Genomic DNA, 14,261 nt, shown 5'->3' with positions numbered 1-14,261 from the left:
ATCATTTCGTACGAGAAATCATAGAAGAAGGTGGAGTCACAGTGAAGAAAATTCATACTACGGAGAATCCTGCTGATATGCTGACAAAGGTGGTGACTGCGGTCAAGTTTCAACATTGTTTGGATTTGATCAACATTGTTGAAAACTGAAGATTAAAGATGAAGACACAATCAAAATTTGTTATTGAGAGAAAATTGAAGATGTGGAATTTTGCCAAGGTGGAGATTTGTTGAAGTTTGGCAAATTTGTCCCACATCGGTGGGCTCTTGAATTTTGGGGGGATTTTCCCCCTATAAAAGAAAGCCTAATGTTTAGGATTTAAACACACCTCTCATTTGCCTTCTCATCTGTTTAAGGCATTTGTATCTTCTCTCTTTAGTATTATTTCACTTGTATTTTTGGAGTGAAATAAAATATTGGTTGTGTCCGAGGAGTAGGCAAAATTAGCCGAACCTCGTAAATTCTGGTGTTCCCTTTATTGTTGCTTTATTGTCTTATTTATTATTTGGTGGCTGTCATAATTTTTGGTATAGTAGTTGTGACTTATTCACACTATATACATTTGGCTTCCGCAACAATAACTAGCTTTATATACTGCCTCCTAGCTTTGATTGAGACACAGGACATAGTGAATACTGTGGATGTCAATCCATTTATAGATTAGCACCAAAGAGAGAAATCAACAACCATAAATAAATGTAGTTTAGTTCAAATTTATCTGCGATTAGTGAATAAAAAGTATGGAGGAAAACTCGCTGGGGAACATATGAAAGAAATTATACTTAGCATAACTCTAACCAGCACCAAACGACCCCTAACTATATTATTTGTTATGTTGTTTGCTTAATTAGTGAAAAATGTGGCCTACATTTTTTTTTGGTAATTAAATATTTTATTTACCAAGTATAAGTATTTACACTCTATCAAAATTTAAGACTTTTTATCAAAGCTCCTGCTGGACATGAAGCCCCAGCTAGGACATATCTATCCTTACTACATTCCTCTCCTACTGCCATTTCAACCTAGACTTTATGTGGGTACCAATTCAGGACATTCAAGCATCTATCTAACCTCGAAAACATCTTGGCTCTAATATGTATTTCTTGAATGATCAATCTAATAATAGCATTTGTAGTACTCTTCTTCTTCTGAAAGATGACATTATTCCTTGCTTGCCAAATGTGATGAACTGCTACTGCTAGTACCATTTTGCATAGTGTTGCTCCTGCACTTTTCCCTTTAGCCACCCTTTCTATCTATTTTAGTTCTTTCTGCCAATCTTTCTTTGTTCTCTTAATGCCTTGCCAGTATAAAAGATTCTGTCATATAGTTGCTGGCATTTCACACTCAAAGAACAAATGTTGTATAATTTCATTTTCTCTTTGACAAAGTGAGCATGTTTTGTCTTCTATGATCCCCCATCTTGCTAGCCTTTCTTTTGTAGCTAACCTATCTTGTATTGCCAACCTTAGTATGAATATCCATTTTGGAAGCCCATGGTTATTGAAAACTAATTTCCTCTATGACACCTTCTGAAATTCCTCTTGCACTGCTTTGTACATGTGCTTCACAGAGAACTTCTCTATCTTGGTCACCTCCTCTTCTTTATATCCAACATCCTCAAAATGTCTTTTTGCCTTGAATTTTTTTTGTATAACCCACAATGCACTCTTTGGTTCTGTGTTCTATATAGTATCCCCTTTATGTAGCAAGCATGCATCCACTGGACCCATAACTTTTCCTTCGTTGTGCAATATTCCATAAGAGCTTGCATATAGCTATTTTGTTCCACAATTTCATATTGATGAAGTTTAAGCCTCGTACTACCTTTGGAGCACACAATTTATCCCAGGCAATCAATGCTTTCTTGGTAGGTTCAACACTCCCCGACCATAAGAATCTCCTCCATATTGTTTCTATGAACTGTATGATTTTTTTTGACATAATAAATATTTAAGTACAGAATGTCTGAATTGCCACTAGTACACTCTTGATTAGCATTGCTCTACCTGCATATAACAAAAACTTTGTTGTCCAACATCCTGCTCAGCATTCTATCAATTAGGGGTTCACATTGCATAGCTATCAACCTTTTTGTGCTCAAAGAGACTCCTAGATACCTGAAAGGTAGTTCTCCTTTAGTGTATCCTAACATGTCCATAATATGTTGATGTGTCATGTTGTCCACTCCTCCAAAGTGGATGTAACTTTTATATGGATTTGCAATTAGCTCTGATGCTGCAGAGAAAGTTTGAAACTGTTTGTGCAGGATCTTGACTGATTGTATGTCTCCTTTACAGAATAGTAGTAAGTCATCAGCAAATCCCAATTGTACTATGTTGACTTTAGCACATTTTGGGTGAAATTTGAACTCCTTGTTCTCCTTCAGTGGCTTCAGTAATCTGCAAAGATACTCCATGGCCATCACAAATAGCAGGGGTGATAAAGGCCCCCCCTGTCTAAGTCCTTTTCTTGCGTCAAATGGCTTGGTTGGCTTGCCATTGATTATAACAGAATAAGCAACTGTGCTAATACATACCATTATCCACTTCACAAATTTTTTAGGGTATCCTAGAAATTTTATCACCTGCTCAATATATACCCATTCCACAGAATCATAAACTTTTTGCATATCGATTTTAAGCATACACCTTGGTGATATGTTCTTCCTCCCGTAGCCTTTAACCAATTCATGACTCATAATGATGTTATCTGTGATCATTCTTCCTGGCACAAAAGCTATTTGGCAGTTGCCAATTAGGTCTGGCATAGCTCCCTGCAATCTTGTTGTTAGAATATTTGATATTATCTTATATAGCACAGTGCAACAAGATATAGGCCTAAACTCCTTTATGCTAGTTGGGTTCTTTACTTTAGTAATCGGGATAATGGTGGTGCAATTGATTGCTTTACATATTTCTGCACTTTTAAAAGAACTCCATCACTGCTTCAATAACCTCATCACCCAGAATATGCCATGTCTTCTTAAAGAAAAATGAATTAAATCCATCACATCCCAGTGCTTTGCTATCATGAATGTCCAGTATTGATTTCTTTACTTCCTCTCTTGTGACTGACTTGATTAGCCGTAGTTGTTGTTGCCTACTCAACATACAACCTTTCTGCATGATTTCTGTGTCGACCGCTGGTAATTGTGAAGCTGATGTGCCAAGTAACTTCATGTAGAAGTTCAGTAATTCCTCTTCCACTTCATTTGTACTCTGGAGTATTTGCCCTGTATTGTTGACTAGTCTGCCAAAATGATTTGTTGCTTGCCTATTCTTCACACATGTATGGAAGTATGATGTGTTTGAATCCCCTAATTTGATCCATTTGATTCTTGATTTCTGCTTCAATACACTCTCCTCCACCTCTAGCCATTTAGCCAATTCAAGTTTTGCAGCCTTTTCTTGTGCTATTGTCTCATTGCCAGTTCCTGAGCCTAGCATTTGAGCCTGTATACCTTCCAGTTTAGTTTTTGCTGCTTGAATCTTGTGCTCAATGTTGCTAAATTCTTGACTATTTAGCTGCTTCAGATCTCCCTTTAGCATTTTGAGCTTATTCCATACCTTTAAAATTGCATTTCCTTTTTGCCTCTTTGCCTCTTTGTCCAACATTGCTTAACTGTGGTATCAAAGTTATTATGATTTGCCAAATAGTTTATAAACTTGAAAGATCACCTTCCTGCTTGATTAGTGTCATCAAAGATTATGCTCAAAGGGCAGTGATCAGAAAACCCAGGGTTCATTATAATCCCCTCCATGGCAGGCCATTTTTGAATCCACTCTGTACTTACTAGAATTATATCAATTCTACTATGAACATGGTTGTTTGTCTAGGTGAACTTTCTACCCATAGTGCTGAGTTCATCTAGTCCAGCATCCATTATGAAGTCTTTGAAATTTCTCACCTCCATTATTAAGCTCGGTCCACATTTACAATGACAAAAAGTATCTTTATCATAAAGAAAATTAAAAGGCTTTTAATTTAGTTGTTAGCACTCACATCATGCTTTTCCTAATAGGCTTATTAAAGCACCATTAAGGAATTGGTCCACCAGCATGAGCTACTATATCTCCTATTATGCTATTACACTACCATTTCTATTAGGATACTTATTGAGTAGATGCGGTCGGTTGTACCTATACTATACTTATGCACCTTGCGTCCAGATTTTGGAGCTGGTGTTGATGTGAATGCCAATGGTTTACAAATAGACCATTAATCAAATAATGTTTCAAATTATGCAAGCGTTATGGAGGTATGAAACAAAGAAAAACAATTTGTCCCCAACTGTTTAAGTTGTTAAAATATGAGACAATTAATTCTCTCTCTCTTTTATTTTTTTTTGGGTGGATGAGACAATTCCTATAGATCAAGATAGTAAAAAAATTTGAGTTCTGAGTTTCAATGTCACTAATTTAGAAAGAAAAAAAAAATTAGCCTTTAATGACATGATTTTATAAGCCCTCTAGCATTCAATTGCCCGATTCCTCCCAAAAACAAAAAAAATTAAAGCAGAACTTGTAAGTGTGGAAATATAAAAATATATGCTGAAATTATTTATTCGTATACTGAAGTATTACAAGATAAAACTGTAATAATAAGCACAACATACTCTGAATTATTACATAAAAACAACACAAATAAAAAGATAATAAAACTAACATCATCTATGTATAAAGCTAGTTCTTAGGAACCCAAACAATGTGATCCTCAGGAAGGAAATGGCAAACAGGAACAGATCCAGGTGTAACCTTAAGAACTTTAAAAGCCAAATGTTTTGGATTCCAAGCTGAAGTATCCTTATGGCAAACAGCTACTGCTTTAGCCTTTGTTCCATCAGCACCAACCAAAGAAACCATGTATGACTCCGTTGTTTCTGTTTTATGACAGTAGAAAACTGCATATGCATAATTCTGCTTGTGGCAAACTACAGCATCAGATTTCCCATTTCCCATTTTCTTGGCTCCTAGAATTGTGTATTTCTGCATTTGTGTTTCCTTCTCTGTCTCTGTTGATACTGGTTGTACTTTGTTTCCTAACTTTGATGTGCTGAAATCAACCATGGATTCTAATGAAGTAGCACAGTACTTCTCTTCTCCTTTAATACCTGTAGTTCGAAAATAAAATGTCCTTATAAGAATTGCTTAGCCATTTTTCAAACAAGTGACATATTTGTATATAGAATTGAAAGATGGAGCTATTCAAAGCAGCCTATCTTATTTTGTAAATATACTTGTTCGTATAAATGTAACAACTTAAATTTACATTTTGTATTTAATTTCAAGTTTTAAATAAACCTGAAAATATCAAGTCTGTAGTAGTAGTATATAAAGCCTTCGAACTCATTTTCAACTTCTAACGTGGGACAATTCCTACTTCATACATACTCCCTCCATTTAAAAAAGGTTGACATAGTTGGGAGTAGGAAGGTCAAAGTATTTAATTTGAATATAGATTCTTCCATTTTTTTTAAAAAAAATTATAATTTCAGAAACTAATAAAAAGTACTACTCATTATTAAGTCATAATTCAAAATATTTAAGAAAACATGATGAAAGAACAACTTTGTAGATTTCCCAAATAGTATAATACACTTACACAATCAGTAATATCCATCTAATTAACAATACCTGGCTCTTCACATTCTTGGACAGTTTGCTTCAAGATCTGAGCTTCTTCAGAGTCGGGCTTAACTGAAAACTGGCTAAGAATTTCTGGCATCTTGTTTGACGAAAAGGGAATAGAATTTGCTACTTGGCGAGGCAAGAAAGTGGCGGCATTATTTGTAGTTTTCACAAACTGCAAGTTCATGTTACTACCTTGGTGCAAGTCTTTCTCAAGGAAAAAAAGAGCGACGTTTGGGTTGTCGTGAAGTTGATCATCTTTGGCGGCGTAATTGTAAACAAAAGGTGACGGTCCGGGACGTACACCGACGTACACCGGCGGCCTTCCGTGGTGGCCGGGAGTGGTCACGCCGACTCCTCCTTTGCCGACGCCAACGTGGGTTCCGCCCCCGGTGCTTACGCCCACGCCTTTGTGGCCGACGTTGACGTTGGCTCCCCTGCCGGAGTGACCCTTGCCAGTGCTTACGCCGACACCTTTGTGGCCAACGTTGACGTTAGTGCCGCTGCCGGAGTGCCCCTTGCCGGTGTTGACGTTTACTCCGCCTTTGCCTACTTCCACTGAAGTGCTTTTGTCCTCCGTCAATCCTGGGAAATTTATATTTTTTGCCAATAATTTCAGTCTTATGGTGATTAATACGTTTAGAGTTTATTATTACCCATTTTCTGATCATAAGCAACTTATAACTTGAAAATTGGTTACTAACTAACTTGTTACTACATGTTAAACTCTATATATTGATAGTTCAAAAGATCTTTACACGGTATAAAACTTCTAATACCCTATGTATATGTAAGATTTATATCAAAATTTGGTTTATGGTTTTAATTTTCTTAAGATTAGGTTTTAGATCTCTTGATGCATAAATATTGAAAATGTAATTACAGGTTTTGTAACAAAAATAAGTTGGTGACGTGAAAAGATGGATAAGCAACAGGACAGTGTATAAAGGTTATACTCATATTTCAAAAACACCACATATATATTTTTTTAAAAGAAGAAACATCTAAGTAATTTAATCCAATTTTATTTTATCTAAATTCATACTATGATCATATTAACTTGCAGACTACTTACTGAAAGCGAAAATATTAAACCATTGAAATTCAACTACTTAAGCATTTGTACTAAGAAACTTTTTTAACACTAAATGGAGCTGCGAAAAATAAAAACTAACTCCAAGTATTAATAGACTAACCAGTTGGCTGCAGAGAATCTTTGATTGCCTTTGGGATGGGCGTATTAGGCAGCTTAGTATTCCAATAAGTTTGACCGCTCGATGCAGGAGGAAGAGCTGCATAACTTGCCACTAGTGCCAACTGAAATATTAACCCAAAAAAATAAATATCAAACCTTAATTATATAGCTTCTTTAGAATAACTAACGTACTATAAATCAAGCAAAAATAACATTGTACTCACCGAAAGGTAAGTGAGGACGTGAAGGAGCTTCAACTCCATGGTTGAACTTACGCAAATTAAAGAAAGAAGATAGAGAATTCTGATGAATTTAAAAGGACAGTTCGACTACTAACAAGTTAAAGCAAAGTTGAGATGGAAAGAATGGATAAATAATGAAGCACTATTTATAAGTGAATAATATTAGAATATTTTAGTAATTAAGAATAGAGTAAAAGAATGAGAAAAGCAACACATCACCTATAACAATTAAATTACTTCATCTGTCTTTGGCTTTCCGCCTTACAGCATTCAATGCAATTTAATTAGCAAATTGTAGGTACGTGATATGAGGATTCCTATCAGAAGGTTGGGAGCTTGGAGGTTGGCTGGTACTTGATACTAGGTACCCCAGTTTGTGACATCGATTCATAGGTACATTTTGTCTCAACAGTTCTAGTATAATTGAACTAGGGGTACTTGATACTACCTAACCCACTACTGGAATTACCCATTCCACTAGTGGGTAAGGTAGTATCAAGTACCCCTAGTTCAATTATACCGGATCGTTGTTGTTGTAATTCAAGTATAATGCTAGTTTCGTACTTTCCTTCTCTTCTCCTTTTCCAAAATAAGAGTAGTAGAAGGTTTGTACTCCATTCTTTCCAATTTATGTGAACATGTTTGAATGGACACGAAATTTAAGAAAAAAATGAAGACTTTTGGAATTTGTGGTCCTAAACAAGTCAAAAAGGGGTCTAAAGTATTTGTGTGGTTATAAAAGCTTTTCATTAAAGGTAGAATTTAAAACTTAAGCTAAATTGTTTTCAAATTTAAAAATGGATCATTCTTTTAGGAACGAACAAAAAAGAAAATAGGTTCACATAAACTGGAACGGAGGAAATACTATTCAGCTAGGTTTTTGAGTATATGAATTTTGAAATCTAAAAATGGATAAGTTACTGGGTTCGTGATAGATTATTTATACATATTAAGTAATGTTTTTTAATAATACAAGGTGTGAGCGAAAACTACTATGTCGACCTCGTATTTAGACTTGTAACTCCGCCATTCATTTAGAACGAAGGATAATGATTTTCACAAAAATAAGTCTTTTTTTTCTTTTTGCAATCAAACACAAAAATTATTTTCTTTGAAATTTCTTTTATTAAAGAGGAAAAATGACTTTTCTTCCCTTATGTTTCTCTCCAATAGTCCAGTTGAAATAGTTTCAAGTTATAGAGATTGTTGAATAATGAGACAAATTCTTCTAAAATTGTTTTTTTCAGAAAATATTTTTCGAAATTTCTTTCATACCAAACACACCCTCAATTCTAGCAATGGACAGTGCATGGGATAACTTCGAAATTTTAAGAATTAACAATGTTTGACTCAAAAGATGTTAAGATCTTTTTGAACAAATCAATCGAAGATGAAGGGGTAAATCGTAGCTGAAGATAATAATCTCTAGAATAATAATAGGTAAAAGGAAGAGAATCGCAGAGTTTCTTTTCATTCAAGATGATAAGGTTTTTTCAGTTCCCCTTTTACAAGGTCTTTTGTCCCCCTTATATACTAGAGAGGAAACCTTCCCAATTGTAAGAAACAAAAAATACAAGGAATATTCTTAATGTTCCCTAATGGGTTTACACTTCCACAAGGGTTGTACGGTTTCTCTTTTCGCCTTGGGGTCGTCTTCCTTGGGACGCCGATTCGGAGTTACCCAGTCGTTTGTCGTACTCGTTATAGGTCGTGGTCGGTCAAATTTGGACCCATACAGTTAGTCCCTCTACTTGTCGAGGTCGCGACTGGATGCATCGTCGATAAGCGGACTTCATGCATTCTCCTGGAGAAATTTGCCCAGTGGGAGTGTTATGACATAGCCAATGAGAGATGGTCGTCATGCTTAGCAAAATGTCGTGTGGTACACTTCTCCGGGAAGTGATGTCAGCCTTACGTGCGTTATCATTATGTAGGTTTTTGAGGCGGGGAATGACGACTTGGTGCTTCGATTCTTGCGCTGTTTCGAAGCCTGTCGCCTCGATTCTGGTACCTCCCAATCCTATAAATAGGTAGGGGATTTGATTTTTTGAAACACTTTAGCCATTCCTCTCTTAAAGACCTCTCTCACTCTTTCTCTCTTGCTCTCATATCCTTCTGTTCTTCTTTCGTTCCTCACCTAAAGCTTCTTCTTCCTTCCTCCTTTTGTGTTGATACTCCTTTAAACGATATTATGCCGAGGTCTCGTCATTTTCGCGAAGAGGTTCCTGAAGCCACCCCGTCATCCACGGTGCCTCCTTCCGACAGCGGAGATGTGGTGGTAGAAGAGAGTGACAACCCTCATACAGTGGAGGAGCTACTACCGAGGCACCCCTCATCCCGGAGTGACTTTTTTAAAGATCCACCTCCAACCCCGAACCCTATATTTTCTGAGACGGAGCAGGTCCATATTGATGCCTTTCGTATAAAGTATGGTATTCCTGCTCATATAGAAATGATTCCAGCAGGGAGAAATTATGTGGACGTCCATAGACCTGGATACTGTGCTTTCTATGAGTATCCTTTTATGATCGGCTATACCCTTCCCCTCTTCCCCTTAGCGGAAGAATTCTGCAGATTTTACCAAGTTTGCCCAGCACAACTTTCGCCATACACGCTCAAGGTGCTTCTGCTATTGACTAAGTATGCAGAGTTGGCGGAGTGTAGAGTTTCTGTCCACCACCTTTTGCACCTGTTCACGCCTAGCTTCCTCAGGGGTACCATGGTGCATTTGAGGCTCTGTGGTACGAAAGAGCTGGTGGTTGGAATGGACGACCAGGGAGCCGTAAATTCTGGCACAAGTACTTCTTTATCAAGATCGAGCACGTCGTTTCTGGCTCTGCCAGATTTTCGGAGTGGTAGAACGGAGCTCGTAAGTGTCGTCATTAGTTATGTTCCTCTCTCCTTTGTATTTATTGTAAAGCTTATTTGCTTGCCATTTTGCAGCTATGGGCCATCCACCTCGCCCCATTACGGGTATCAGAGATTGGGTAGCCCGCCTGTTGCCTCATGCAGCAGGAACTCGAACTTGCCCCGACTTCGTTCAATGTATGGCCCTAAAGTTTCCTCACGTAAACATCTTGCTTACTACTTCATTAGCCATGTGACCTTACTTAATGGTACGAACTTATGTGATGACAGGTCGAGGTGCTTCTAGGTGGGGGGCGCCAGTCCCCGCTTTTCGACAAGCCGTTACCACTGCAGATACGCAGTTTGTCTTGAGTGAGTATGTTCGAGAGGGTCGTCCTCAACCTATCCAATTGGTAGATCCGTCTCGAGTCGTGGCCGTGAGGGAAGAGGTTTCTTTGGTACCGGCCTCACATCCTTTGGATGAATCCTCTAACGGGGACAAGCCATTGTCGAGGACAAGGAGGAGGCTTAAGCTAGGGAAAGGCGTGGCTACGGACGCTAATGGTAGCCCCTGTGCCTGTGTTCATGGCCGATGCCATTTTGTCGGGGAGATCTCCCTAAGTGGAGTGCGTTGGCCCAGGAGTTGGTTTAGTGCGCTCTGTTGAGGGTGGTGCATCGTCCAACGTTGGGGGGAATCGTGTTGAGGGTGGTGACTCAGTTTTGGATATCGACCTAGAGGATGTTAATGAATTTATGGGTCGCCATACCCATGTAGAGGTTAGGATGGACGGAACCGACCGTTATGTGGTCGTTTCGGGGAACTACAACTTGCTGCTGAACAGTGAGCAAGTGGCATCGGCCCTAGCTCCTTTATGTGCCGCTCCTGAAAGTGAGATGCTTAGGGAGATGAGCGACGTGGAGTTATCTCAGAAGGTTGCTGGTATGGCCCTGCAGGTAGCTGCCTTTCCTTCTCTTTTCGTCGTTGGGTTAGTGCAATAATTGTCTTTTTATACTTTGTTTCTGACCTCTTCCCTTCTTTTTTGTCAGACCCTCATCATGGAGGTAGAGAGAGAGCGTCGAGAGAGGAGAAGGACCGGACTTTATGAGAATATATCGTCTAAATATCATCACTATCAGGCTAAGCACTGAGCGATGGCCAACATTTATCATCAGGACCCTGAGTTTCAAGTTTTCCGTGAGGGGCTCAAGCATCGGGAGGACCAGTTGGAGTGCAAGATTGAGGAGCTGAGGGAGAGGGATAAAGAGCTCATGAAGGTTGTTGCGCGTAACAGTGAGTTGGAGGTCTCCCTTAAGGCGAAGGAGGATGAACTCGAGTTGAGCAGGGGGGTAACGGCTGAGAATGCCGACTTACAGGCGAAGGTGGTCGACTTGACTACTGGGTTGAGTACTAAGGTAGCAGAGATTGAGGGGCTTAAGGGCGAGCTGAACGTTAGCGCTGATAAGCTGGCGGCAGCTATTTCTGAATCGGTATCTTTGGAAGATGCCCTTCGTATTTCTAGATCGGAGTTGACTGAGGAGAAGAAAGCCTCTGGTCATCGGGTGGCAGGGCTCGAAGGGCGTGTTAAAGAACTGGAGCCGAAGCTAACCGCAATAAACGGACAAATGGCCTTGCTGTGGGCGGAGGATACATGTCAACGTTCTCAGCCTTCTATGTCTCGCGCCTCAACTGATCCAGTTGTGCCCCGTCATTTATGCGAGTTGTGGGTCCATGCGGAGGCTCGACTTGATGCTTATAAGGCTTTTCACACTGAGGGAAGGGCTACTAAGGCAGAGGTTTAGGCCGTGCATGCCGAAGCTCATACAGCTCGTGAGTCATGCGGGTACGACCCCTTTACACCTAACGGGGATAATATCAACTCTGATGATGGGAATCACCTTACTTCAGATTCGTGGTACGAAGACGCTTACCCCGCTGGGGATTATATGTAGTCTTAGTTTGTATTTGCTTTTGTTTAGGGATTTTTGCATGGGTCGTACTTGAGCCTGTTTGTAGGGGCCAATGTAAATGATGTTTTGGTGTAATGTAAAATTTACTTTTGTCGGCTTGTTCTTTTTCTTGCATTTATCGCACACATGATATCGTTGACGCCCTAGGCTATTAGGATGTTGCTTCGAACTGTCATCGAGGCGGGATCCCGTTGTAGTTTGAACGAGGTCGAACTTATGTTTTCGTCGATGGCCTTGGCTAGTGGGGTGTTGCTTCGACCTGTCGTCGAAGTAGACTCCCATCTTAGTTCGAACAAGGTCAAACTTACATTGTCGTTGATGGCCTTCGCCATTGGGATGTTGCTTCAAACTATTGTCGAAGTAGAATTCCGTCGTGGTTCGAACGAGGTTGGACTTACATTGTCGTTGATGGCCTTGGCCATTGGGATGTTGCTTCAAATTGTCGTCGAAGTAGAATTCTGTCATGGTTCAGACGAGGCCGGACTTACATTGTCGTCGATGGCCTTGGCTGTTGGGATGTTGCTTTGAACTGTCATCGAAGTAGAATCCCATTGTGGTTCGAATGAGGTCGAACTTACATTGTCTTCGATGGCCTTGGCCATTGAGATATTGCTTCGAACTGTCATCGAAGTAGAATCCCATTGTGGTTCAAACGAGGTCAGACTTACATTGTCGTCGATGGCCTTGGCCATTGGGATGTTGCTTCGAAATATCGTCGAAGTAGAATCCCGTCATGGTTCAAACGAGGTCGAACTTACATTATCGTCGATGGCCTTGGCCATTTGGATGTTGCTTCGAACTATCGTCGAAGTAGAATCCTGTCGTGGTTCGAACGAGGTCGAACTTACATTATTGTCGATGGCCTTGGCCATTGGGATGTTGCTTCAAACTGTTGTCGAAGTAGAATGTCGTCGTTGTTCGAATGGGGTCGAACTTACATTATCATCGATGGCCTTGGCCATTGTGATGTTGCTTCGAACTGTCGTCGAAGTAGAATCTCGTCGTGGTTCAAACGAGGTCGGTCTTACATTGTCGTTGATGGCCTTGGCCATTGGGATGTTGCTTCAAATTGTCGTCGAAGTAGAATTCTGTCATGGTTCGGACGAGGTCAAACTTACATTGTCGTCGATGGCCTTGGCCGTTGGGATGTTGCTTCGAACTATCGTCGAAGTAGAATCCCGTCATGGTTCGAACGAGGTCAAACTTACATTATTGTCGATGGCCTTTGCCATTGGGATGCTGATTCGAACTATCATCGAAGTAGAATGCCATCGTGGTTCGAACGAGGTCGAACTTACATTGTTGGAGATTTGATCGTATTCCCGTAGGAAGACGTCACATGTCAACTAGTGGAGACCTAGTTCTGCACATACAATGGAGGTTTGATTCCGTAGATACAATGGAGATTTGATTCTGTACATATAATGGAGATTTGATTCTGTACATACACTGTAGATTCGATTATCTATATGTAGTCCCTTTATTAATTCGATCCGGAGGTCATATCGACGGGTCAAGGTAATGAACATCATGTCGATCCTTAAGGCGTCCCCCTTGCCGCCTCGTTAAAAAGCTCCCGAGGAAAACCTGATTGGGAAAAAACCCGGGTGAGGGAAAAAGAGTACGACTTAGGTGACACCTTCTTTTAGAAGTGGAAGTACTTGAGATGGGCGACGTTCCAGTTGTTTTGGAGTAGTTTCCCTCCATTGTTTCTAGCTGGAACGCTCCTTTGTTTGTTGCTGTTACGATTTTGTATGGTCCATCCCAGTTCGTTCCCAATTTTCCTTCATTAGAGTTTTTTGACGCTTGTGTTTTGGCCTTGAGGACGTAGTCACCAACTTTGAGTGGTCGCACCTTGGCTCTCTTGTTGTAGTATCTTTCTACTTGCTGCTTCTGGGCTACCATTCTTATGTGGGCCATGTCTCTTCGTTCTTCAACTTTATCCAGATCTTGTAGCCTGCTTTTGTCGTTGCCTGTTCTGCTCTCCTTGGAGTATCTCAAACTGGGCTCCCCAACCTCGACGGGTATGACTGCGTCGGTCCCATAGACTAGTGAATATGACATTTCTCCTGTGCTGGTTTTTGGCATAGTGCGGTATGCCCATAATACTTTCGGTAGTAGTTCAAGCCATAACCCTTTAGCTTCCTCAAGCTTCTTTTTCAATATGTTCAATATTACTTTATTGGAGGATTCATCTTGACCATTGGCGGCAGGGTGGTATGGTGTGGAGAGTATTCGTTTGATGGCCCACTTTTCAAAAAACTTGGTGGTTCTTTTTCTGATGAACTGAGGTACGTTGTCGCAGCTGATTTCTTTGGGGATGCCAAAATGTCATATAATATTTTTCCATATGAAGGCGATGACCTCCCGCTTGCGTAT

General features: G+C 40.0%; 3 protein-coding genes across 3 annotated transcripts; 1 reads left to right on the top strand and 2 right to left on the bottom strand.

The window, feature by feature from the left end:
* Positions 1 to 2,927: 2,927 nt before the first annotated feature.
* Positions 2,928 to 3,617, bottom strand: LOC104214363 (uncharacterized). The gene has a single exon (XM_009764019.1). The coding sequence runs from the start codon at positions 3,615 to 3,617 to the stop codon at positions 2,928 to 2,930; it is 690 nt and encodes a 229-aa protein (XP_009762321.1).
* Positions 3,618 to 4,539: 922 nt separating this feature from the next.
* LOC104214362 (BURP domain protein RD22) lies at positions 4,540 to 7,276 on the bottom strand. The gene is made up of 4 exons (XM_009764018.2): positions 7,050 to 7,276; positions 6,827 to 6,947; positions 5,637 to 6,215; positions 4,540 to 5,113 (listed from the first exon to the last, which is right to left on the bottom strand). Exons 1-4 carry the CDS (start codon positions 7,086 to 7,088, stop codon positions 4,686 to 4,688), a joined length of 1,167 nt encoding a protein of 388 aa, XP_009762320.1. The 5' UTR covers positions 7,089 to 7,276; the 3' UTR covers positions 4,540 to 4,685.
* A 3,790-nt stretch (positions 7,277 to 11,066) lies between these two features.
* Positions 11,067 to 11,714, top strand: LOC138875838 (spindle pole body component 110-like). The gene has a single exon (XM_070154711.1). The coding sequence runs from the start codon at positions 11,067 to 11,069 to the stop codon at positions 11,712 to 11,714; it is 648 nt and encodes a 215-aa protein (XP_070010812.1).
* Positions 11,715 to 14,261: the final 2,547 nt, after the last annotated feature.

Source organism: Nicotiana sylvestris, chromosome 8 (genome assembly GCF_000393655.2).
Source record: "Nicotiana sylvestris chromosome 8, ASM39365v2, whole genome shotgun sequence".
NCBI lineage: Eukaryota > Viridiplantae > Streptophyta > Magnoliopsida > Solanales > Solanaceae > Nicotiana > Nicotiana sylvestris.
The sequence above is the reverse complement of the archived record's forward strand: the minus strand, read 5'-3'. Positions and strand labels throughout refer to the sequence as shown.

Coding starts and splice junctions, on each gene's coding strand:
- LOC104214363 (XM_009764019.1), bottom strand. CDS start 3,617: ATGTTGGACAAAGAGGCAAAGAGGCAAAAAGGAAATGCAATTTTAAAG.
- LOC104214362 (XM_009764018.2), bottom strand. CDS start 7,088: ATGGAGTTGAAGCTCCTTCACGTCCTCACTTACCTTTCG. Junction 6,948..7,049: donor ACGTCCTCACTTACCTTTCG/GTGAGTACAATG, acceptor TTAATATTTCAG/TTGGCACTAGTGGCAAGTTA. Junction 6,216..6,826: donor AGATTCTCTGCAGCCAACTG/GTTAGTCTATTA, acceptor TAAATTTCCCAG/GATTGACGGAGGACAAAAGC.
- LOC138875838 (XM_070154711.1), top strand. CDS start 11,067: ATGGCCAACATTTATCATCAGGACCCTGAGTTTCAAGTTTTCCGTGAG.